The 10,396-nt window shown below is 43.7% G+C and overlaps 1 protein-coding gene across 1 annotated transcript in view; it reads left to right on the top strand.

The window, feature by feature from the left end:
• The first annotated feature begins 2,840 nt into the window (after positions 1-2,840).
• Nudcd3 (NudC domain containing 3) overlaps positions 2,841-10,396 on the top strand; it is a 96,381-nt gene continuing 88,825 nt past the window's right edge. The window contains exon 1 of the mRNA XM_038325767.1: positions 2,841-3,278. Coding sequence (XP_038181695.1) covers positions 3,087-3,278 — 192 coding nt within the window. The 5' untranslated portion in view covers positions 2,841-3,086. The remainder of the gene's footprint in view (positions 3,279-10,396) is intronic.

Here is a 10,396-nt window from a genome sequence, read left to right as displayed (position 1 = left end):
TTAAGAACACTGGCTGTTCTTCTAGAGGTCCTGAGTTCAATTCCCAGCAACCACATGTTGGCTCAAAACCATCTATAGTATGATCTGATGCCCTCTTCTGGCACAAAACCATACATGCAATAGAGCACTCATATACATAAAAAAAATCTTGTTCTTTGTGAAGCACAGACTGCTTAATAAATATTTGTTGAACAGAAATGGTGTTTTTATCACATGTCCTGCTCTGGCTGCCTCTGGGTTAGGGGTAACTTCTGCAATATGACACAGTGATATATGTATCAGGGAGTGGTTTATAGAAATATTATATTTTGTTCTATTTTTCCTCTTTATTTTCAAGAAAACAGCCTTGTAACATGTTCACTTGCCTTATGAGAGCCTGTGATGGGTAGGAGTACTGTCCTTCACTGTGAGGCACAGGGTTATGACATGGGGTTTTCCCCTAATCTGGAGTGGCCTGTGAAGCAGGCACATTTGGAGAACCTGCTGGAGAAGCCCAGGGTGCATTCAAGATTGAGCAACGCAGTCAGTCAACTACCTGCTCTGGGGGCTGGAGAGATGGCTCAGTGGTTAAGAGCACTGACTGCTCTTCCTGAGGACCCGGGTTCAATTCCCAGCACACACATGGCAGTTCACAGCTGTCTGAAGATCTAGTTCCAGGGGACCTGACACCTTCACATTAATGCACATAATATAAAGTTAAATAAACCACAAAAATATTAAAAAAAACCCACCAGCATCTGAAAAGATGCTCTGCCAGGGTGAGATTGTCCAGGAACATTCCAGATCACCTCTAAATGGGCATCTATATCACCTCCCCTCCCTACGAGACTCAGAGATCATTGTGGAAGATGGGCAGGAAGACTGTGAGAGCAGGGGGGAGTGGGCCGTCATAGTTACTATTTGCCATTGGATAGGGCCATTGCACCTGTGAACTCACAGGGGCTGGGACTGCATGCACAAGCACAAGACCTGCACAGGCTCAAGCCAAAGAAAATCTTAGCAAGAATGAAGGAGGGGCTCACAAAGTGTCACCCATTTCTGTGACACTACTGGCAACTGATGGGTACATAATAAATAGTTACGTTTCTCTAGGGATGCAGGCCCTGAGAACTTACCCATGTTCCAGTAGATGGTCCCACACCCATGCACATACTGGCAGCACTGAATGGATTCAGTGGTTGTAAAACTGAAGGGGAGAGAGGATATCTGCACATGAATTTGGGAGGGAAAAGTTACCTTTGGATGCTGAGTAGGTTCTGTAAGGGAAGAGAATATGGGGTAGATTGGATCCAAACACATTATATACATGTATAACCAGTAAATAAAATACTTTAAAATCCATATAACTGTAGAACCTCCAGAAAAGAACATAGGGGGGGACTGTATAATCTTGGGAGGGACACTATCCCCAAGCATAGACCCAGAAGCCATAAAGTAAAAGATTTGCACACATTAAAACAGGAACCTTCAGTGATACAAACGAAAAAAAAAAAAACTAAGTCCTAAAGAAAGTGGGGTGGGGGGAGGATGTGTGATAGTGGAGAGTGATTGAGAAGGACACATGGTGTTGACCTCTGGCTTCCATAAGTAGACACAAGGGCACAACACCCTGCACATGCATGTACTCACCATACATACCTATACCATACACACACACACACACACACACACACACACACACACACACGGTAGTAATAAAAAGATAAGCTCCTTTAGTCGTTGCTTGATAGCTATTACTTTTATTGCTGAATGGTTTTCATTTCATGAACCATTTCCCCACTAACTGCCTCTTGGCTGCTTTAGCAGTTATGCGCAAGGCAATGCACATTCTTTAGAGGTTGCGTAGGACAGGGTCTTCACTGATGCTGGATTTGGTAGACTGGGTGACCAGCATGCCCTACAGATCCCTTTCTCTGCTTCTGAAGCACGAGCTTGTGCTGAAGCCCGAGTGGCTCCAACATATAAAAACTATCTTCCCTAACTAGACTGGTACGGAGACGCAAGGAATAATCGGACACAACTTACGCGGTCATCCTAGAAGGGCAAGATCTCTCCCGTTTATTCTCCATATAACTTATATATCATCACATCAATTGAGCGGAAAAATACATTCGGCTGAGTCAACACCTAAGGGTTATCTTGCCCTTATTCAGGGAGATGGAAAATTCCCAACATCTCAGTATGTGCATGCATAGCTGTTATGTCCTTGGTTCCCTGGGGAGGAGGGGTTCTGAGAGTTGTCAGAAATGGCTTCACAATTGTCTTAAAGTTCTACAATACAACCCTATAACGTTCCTTTCCTTTTCTCTGGCTCACAAACAAAACGTGGTTGCCCTGCCTTTAAGAAGGCCCTCTAACCGGGCCGTGGTGGTGCACACCTTTAATCCCAGCACTCGGGAGGCAGAGGCATGCGGATCTCTGAATTCGAGGCCAGCCTGGTCTACAAGAGCAGCGAGTTCCAGGATAGGCTTAAAAACAAAAAACAAGGGCTGGAGAGATGGCTCAGAGGTTAAGAACATTGCCTGCCCTTCCAAAGGTCCTGAGTTCAATTCCCAGCAACCACATGGTGGCTCACAACCATCTGTAATGGGGTCTGGTGCCCTCTTCTGGCCTGCAGGTATACACACAGACAGACTATTGTATACATAATAAATAAATAAAACATTAAAAAAAAACCAAAAAACAAAAAAAACTGCCCTCTAGCTACCTAAGGCAGGAATTCAAACTAGAAAGGCTTCCAGACCACGTGACGTCTCCCGTGAACACGTCATGTTGCCGTCAGCCAATACTTCCGCCCTCTTCAAATATGGCTGGTAAGCGCTTTCCGCACCGCAACTATGGCCGTTTTTACTTGTAGAAACCATACTGGATTACATGCCAGTCTCCTTTAGGCGCATATCGCGGCGGAGGACATCCAGCAGGGGAGCAAGGAGAACAGTCGCTTATCGCCAAGTAGTAACAAGCGCGGACCGGAAGTCCCGCGTCTTCGTTGTCCGGGGGAGCCGTTAGGCACGCACGCCGGAAGTAGCCAATCGGCCAGTGTGAGGCGGTGCCCACTGAGTTCGCGTCCCTCGGGCAGTGGAGCCATGGAGCCCGGGGCTGCTGAGCTTTATGACCAGGCCCTGCTGGGCATCCTGCAGCACGTGGGCAATGTCCAGGACTTTCTGCGCGTGCTCTTCGGCTTTCTCTACCGCAAGACCGACTTCTACCGCCTGCTGCGCCACCCTTCGGACCGCATGGGCTTCCCTCCAGGGGCCGCGCAGGCCCTGGTGTTGCAGGTGAGGTGGGGAACGACGGGCCACTGGGGTCCTGCACGACTTTATTCCACGTCTACGTCCCGGCGCCAGACCTGCTCCTGGCTCGCGTCCTACGCCCCTAACCAGCGCCACTCCTCATCCCAACCCTTCAGATTTTGCGGTTCTCCCTGGGCTACCAAAGGTGATTTTGTGTAAATGGCCAGGCGTTATCTGAGGCGCGAAGCCGTTGTCAGGGATGCGTGCCGCTTTGGGAGCCGCCTGGGACTGTGCGGGGCATTCTTAGGTGTTGGAAGCTGCCAGCCTGCTTTTGAGGGCGTCCGAGCATCCTGTGGGCATCTCTAGAATGTTTCAGGGGGTTGTGCTAGGCTGTATTCAAACTGTGCCGGCAGGTGGGGAAAGACTTTCACAGCGGCAGAAACTTGAATATTTTAGACCTGCCGGGCTCAGGAGGTGACAGGAATGACCGGTACGTTTTGATTGGTGGGTGTGGCCGCTTGCCAGTGACCTAACTCGAGTACACTCAAAATAATCATGAAATTTACATTTGGATTTAAATTTGTACGTCCCAGGTTAAATTTATTGTTTTTGAAGCGTTACTAATTACTGAGTGAAGTTGTCTGGACCCCTGTTTAAAGTCGTTTTGTTTTGAGACAGGGTTTTGCTGTGTAGCACTTGGTTGGCTTGGAACTTGCCCCGTAGACCAGGGTGTCTTTGAACTTATGTCCCTCCTTCTTTTGACTCTCCAGCGCTGGAATTGTTGATATTGTCGAGTGTAGTCATAAACAACCATTTAATGAGTATGTTTAACACCCAGCTGTAATATAGACTCTGATGATGTGGGTCTTTAAATAATGGTCTGTCTACTCATGACACGGTTCAGAAAACAAAGCACAGAAGGCAACAGAGAAAAGTCTGTTGGTTCTGTGTGTGTGTGTGTGTGTGTAGCTGTTTGGAAGGAAATTATAGAGATGGTAGTTATGAAGTTGAGAAAGTTTTGTAGGAAAGGTTAGATTTTTGGTGAGATTAAAAGTATTGCGGGGTGTGGTTTGGCACACCTTTATTCTCAACACTCCGGAGGGGGAGGCTGGCAGATTCTGTGAGCCTGAGGTCAGCCTGGTCTACAAAGTGAATTCTAGGACAGCCAGGGCTGTTACACTAAGAAACCCTGTCTCAAGAAACCAAAACAACAACAACAACAAAAAAGTATTGAGGGGAGCATCAAGTTTGCCACTTGTAAAATGCTTTGTGTTTCCTTCTAAGTGTCTGAGTCCAGCCTGTGGGATTATCAGTTCCTCCGTGGAAGAAACCAAAGCTTAGGATGTCCTTAGTAACTGTCAGCATAGTGGTAGGTGATGGGTGGATGGGATGTTTTGCTGCTGAGGCTCGGTTTCAGGATGGAACCACAGTATCGCGTCCTCATCAGTGGCCCAAGTGCCGATTGAGTAACTGGAGAGTGAGAGGTAGCTGAAATGCAACCGTTCCTTACTTTATAATGAAGTCTTGCCACTTGATCTTCAGAGTCTGTCTGAATTCGATCAGTTCAGCAAGCTGAAACGATGGGACAAGAACTTCGCTCAGCTATTGTCTCAGCTGCAACTCATGGCTTCAGTTTTCTGATTCCAAATCTTTCTGCTCTGTCATTTAACCATTCTGTAGTAGGGTGGAAACTTCAGTTTCGGTTGTAGAAAGGTTTGTGGGAGAAAAGAGTATATATCCCTGTAGCTGGTGTTTGGCTTTCTGGTGTAGTACATCTTATTTTAACTTTAACACAATTGAGGGGTTGGTTCTTGTTTATCCAATGAGCTGACAGAGGTAATGCATTTATTTACCCTGTAACTTTATAAAACAGCTACCTCTTAAAGATAGATTACAATGTGTTGGCCATTCTCTTGGAGGAAAGGGAAGAATGGATCAAAGATTGCAAGGTTCCAAATCTGGGTTACCCACAGTGACATTCCTTAACTGTACTGTCACTTGGATTTGGGGGTGGGGGTTAGTTTTTTTTTGTTTGTTTGTTTTAGACAAATTGAATTTGAGATTGCAGACAACTTCTGACCTATAAGCTGTTGGAATTGAGGAACTGGATCTTGGGGGGGGGACTGGTGAGGTCTGAAGGAGAGGAGCCCAAAGTAGAGGATAGCTGGGGAACAGTCACAATGAAGGACATTGGGTTTCACTAAAGCCAAGGGAACTGTCTTTTGTTTGTTTGTTTTTGCTAGACAGGGTTTGTCTGTGTAGTCCTGCTGTCCTGAAACTCTGTAGACTAAGCTGGCCTTGAACTCAGGGAGATCCACCTGCCTCTGCCTACCTAAAGCTGGGACTACAGGCATGTGCCACATCCGTCTGGCTGGAACAGTCTTCTGCACAGGTTTAAGAGGTTTTTGTTTGTCCTCACCCCTTTGTCCACCCTAGGTCATTCTCACCCACTAGCCTTGAAAGGCTTTTTTCTTTGTAGTTTCTACTTTCAGACAAGTGTTACTTGTTCACTGGTTTGAGTCCTGGGAAACAGAGACTTTTAAACTGATTGTATTTTTGGGATTTTTTAAATTTAAATTTTGTTTTATTTTGTGTGTGTGCGTATAATTTTTGTTTTGTTTTGTTTTTCGAGAAAGGGTCTTACCATGTAGCCTTGACTGGCTTGGAATCCACTGTATAGACCAGGCTGGCTTCAAATTCACAGAGATCATCCTGCCTTTGCCTCCTGTTTTTGGGATTAAAGGTGTGTGCTGACATTCCCTGCCAACCAAGAAACTTTTAAAAAGCATATATTCTTAACCAGGTGTGGTGGCACACATCTTTAATTCCAGCACTGCGGAGGCAGAACCAGGTGGATCTCTGAGTTTGAGGCCAGCCTGGTCTACAGAGTCAGTTCCTACACAGGCTACAGAGTCAGGGCTACACAGAGAAACCTTGTCAAACTGTAAAAAAAAATAAAGTATATTTTTTTGAATATTTTTGTTGGGTAGGTCATAGTCACAAGGATCTGCTTATTCATCTATCTGGATCTGCTTATTCATCCATCTATCTATCTATCTATCTATCTATCTATCTACCTACTTACCTACCTACCTACCTACCTACCTACCTTATCTATTTTTTAATTTACAGAAAGTCTTTGGCAAGAGGCTTGTAAGGTGGGTTCAGTATTGCTGAGGGAGTGATATTAAATATCAGTTGGAGAGAGTGGCGTAGACACACGCAGTATTATGGCATTTCTACTCAACTGCTTGTTTTTGTGTTCCTGATTCAGATCCGAAGATTCCTTCCCGTGACTCTCTTTCCAAGTGTGATACCAGGGTCTCTGTGAATACAGGCAGAGAAAGTTTGGCTGTGTTTTTGTGGAATTTGAGAGCTTCCTGTTGATATTTTGAGGCGTGGACCGTTATTTATTTATTTATTTTGTCAACTTAATACAAACCAAGCCCTCTAGAAGGAGGTAATTTCAGTCGAGGAAGTCTGCAGGGCATTTTCTTGATTAATGATTCATGTGGGCAGTGCCATCCCTGATCAGGTGGTTCTGGGATGTATAGGAAAGCAGGCTGAGCAAGTCAGTAGGTGTCATTATTCCAGTCTCTGCTTTAGTTTCTGTTTCGAGTTCCTGCTTTGATTTCTTTTTCACCTGGTGATGGACTCTAACCTCTAAGCCAAATAAACCCTTTTTTCCCCAAGTTGCTTTTTTTGATCTTTTTGTTTTTTGTTTCTTGAGACAAGGTTTCTCAGTGTAGCGTTGGAACCTGTCCTGAAAATCACTCTGTAGTCCTAGGCTGGCCTCGAACTCACAGAGATCTGCTTGCCTCTGCCTCCCAAGTGCTGGGATTAAACGCATGCGCCACTACTGGATCATGATGTTTTTATCACAGCAATAGAAAAAAACCCACAGTACTGCTGTGAGTAAGGTCACTCTTCTCCTTCCAAGGTCTTTTTGTTTTTAGACAGGGTTTCTCTGTGTAACCTTAGTTGTCCTGAACTCACTCTGTAGACCAGGCTGGTCTCAAACTCAAAGAGGTCCACTTGCCTCTGTCTCCTAAATGCTGGGATTAAAGGCATGTGCCACTACCTGACTCCTTAGAAAGTCAGGAATGAAGTTTGTGATAATCTTGTTCTTTTCTATTATGTATTAGAAAATATTAAGAAAAAAAGTAGTTTAGTTGGACATATTAGTCTGTACAGTTGATAACTCCTGGAGTCCAGTGTAAGAATCACTGCTTAGTTGTAGTCTTTGTTAGGACAATCAGGAAGCTACCTGTATCTTATTCCTCTTAGAACTTGTTGGAAAAACTTAGGAAAGTCAGTTCACCTCCTGTCCCCTGAGCTCTTATTGAAGGTCATGGACATCTGTTCCAGGCTAGGACTCGGTGACGTTAGGGTGAGTGCTGTGAACATGGCAGCTTGCTCTCTGGAGTGGCCTGAGAACTGGGTGATGCAGATGGACAAGTGGAAGGGGTTCAGCAGGCAGAGTTTGCAAAGACCTCAGGAAGGATGAGGACTAGCAGGTCTTGGTTTGGAGCAGCCTGTGGTAGCAGCCTGTTGTAGCAGTCTGAGGTTATGGGAGAGACTCCTAACTGCTCCATTTTTTTGTAGTTAAGATGAAGACCTGAAGTGTTAGAGACAGAGTGGTTTTGAGCACAAAGGACTCAGGTATTTGTTGGCATGAGTGCTGGAGAGAAGCTAGTCACCTTCAGGTTGCCCGTGGAGTAGAAAGAACTCCGGGCTCGTCTGTAGGTGTCTTTTTGTTTTGAGACTGTAGTGAGGTGCTGTGGGCAGGCCTGTTTTTTATCCCTCCCGGCTCCCGGCCGCCTGGCTAGCTTAAGCCCTGAAATAACAACACACAAACTGTATTCATTTAAACACTGCCTGGCCCATTAATTTCAGCCTCTTATTAACTAATTCTCACATCTTGCTTTAACCCATATTTAGTAATCTGTGTAGCACCACAAGGGATGGCTTACCAGGAGAGATCTTAACCTGCGTCCCTCTCAGAGAGGAGAGGCATGGCGACTGCCCAAGGCATCTGCCTCACTCCCAGCATCCTGTTCTGTCTACTCCACCTATCTAAATCCTGCCCTATCAAAAAGCCAAGGCAGTTTCTTTCTTTTTTTAATATTTGTTTATTTATTATGTATATAGTATTCTGTCTGTGTGTATGCCTGCAGGCCAGAAGAGGGCACTAGACCTCATTACAGATGGTTGTGAGCCACCATGTGGTTGCTGGGAATTGAACTCAGGACCTTTGGAAGAGCAGGCAATGCTCTTAACCTCTGAGCCATCTCTCCAGCCCCCAAGGCAGTTTCTTTATTAACCAATGAGAGTCTTCCATCATTTCCCCTTTTTCTGTTTAAACAAAAAAGAAAGGCTTTAACTTTAACAGTAAAATTTCATATAACAAAACAGTTCTCAAGTAAAAATTACAATTACAATATTTATATCTATTTTATCTTTTATCATAACAAAGGAAAACAACTATATCTATCTATTCAACTCCATCAAAGACTCCAGAAGGATATAATATTATCTAAGTAAATGAGAAGTAAGCAACTTACAAAACTCTAGAAATCACAGAGACATCTTGCTGCCTAGACAGTCACCCAAAGTTCCTCTATACCGTTGGGGCATCCATCTTCGGCCTACAGGCCCATAGTTTCCAGCAGACATTTCCATGAAGCAGGAAATTTCAAAGGTAGTTCAGTCAGTATCTGCTGTGTCCTGCAGAATGTCTCACAGACTCTTTCATGAATCAGGAACCCCGAAAGATCATCTCACTTTTAGGCAAGTTCAGCAGTCCTCTTTCTGTGGGTTCTTTGTGTTCAGTTTATGCCAACAGTCCAGGCAAGAGCAGTTTCTTGCTCAAATGGCTATCAAGCTCCATAAGGAGCCTCTTCGATGCCCATCTTCCTCTTGAAGTAGATTGGTGCTGTCAGGAGCAGATGTGTCTCATTGTCATGAAAAGCCCTAAGTAATTAAAACATCTTAAATGGCATGTTCTGTAGTCTTTGAAAGATATGAAGAATGCCTATCTAACTGAAATATCTCTCTATATATCCAGAAAATCCAATTAACATGACTACAAGCTAGACTATCATTGACGATTATCCATTAACAACCTATATTTCCTAATTATACATTACATTTTTAAATGAACTACATAATCACAATATCTTAATCAAGATCAGAAATACATATACATATAACAAATTGACCTTAAAATCCATACCAATGCAAATTATTCATATCTATATTATATCCCCTTTTAAATGTAAAAGAACATTTGTAAACAATATTTGGGAATATGGGCGCAGTTATTTCTCTCCAAACTGCTTCCTGCTGAATGGGGACTCTGTTAATCAGATCTTTCTTGGTGTAACCTGTGTGCCAGGTTCATCTCAGTGATCAGTTGGGTGAAGTAATTTTCTGAAGGTGTTCACAGCAACCTTTGAGGAGGGCATGGTCTATCATACCATATTGAGATAGAAGCAATCCACAGGGTCTCATTTTCTGTAAAAACAAAAGAAGAATCTCTTTTCCAAAGTATCATATCCTTAGATCCAAATTCTGAAGTCAAGGTATTTTCAAAATATCTATGTTGGATTAGTTCAGTAGCATTTATAAACAAATACCTTTTAGCAGCTGTTGCTCCTTCCTCAGCATTTGAACAATTCAAAGAGAGCATAATAGTATACAGCATCAAGATTCTCTGTATTTTCCATCTTTATGTAGCTTTACTTAACCTCTATTTCTTTTATTTTTACTTTTACTTTTTGAGACAGGTTCTCTGTATATCTTTGTCCTGGAATAACTCTACAGACCAGGCTGTCCTTGAACTCTCAGAGATCCACTTGCCTCTGCTTCCCAAGTGCTGGGATTAAAGGTGTATGCTACCACACCTTGAAGTCACAGAGGTCAATCTACCTCTGCCCCTTGAAGTCACAGAGGTCAATCTACCTCTGCCTCTCAAGTGTTGGGATTAAAGGTGTGTACTACTACACCCAACAATTCCCTTTTTTTCTTATTTTTTTTTTTACTTTAAGAACTTTAACCTTTAGCCTGCATATATTTTAACACACTGTAAACCATTTAGAGGTTTTTTTTAATCTCTCTTTACTGTATATCTCTCTTTTTCTGACCACATGAGCCTTTAAATT

The sequence above is a fragment of the Arvicola amphibius genome, chromosome 1 (genome assembly GCF_903992535.2).
Source record: "Arvicola amphibius chromosome 1, mArvAmp1.2, whole genome shotgun sequence".
NCBI lineage: Eukaryota > Metazoa > Chordata > Mammalia > Rodentia > Cricetidae > Arvicola > Arvicola amphibius.
This window is presented reverse-complemented; position numbering and strand designations above follow the sequence as displayed.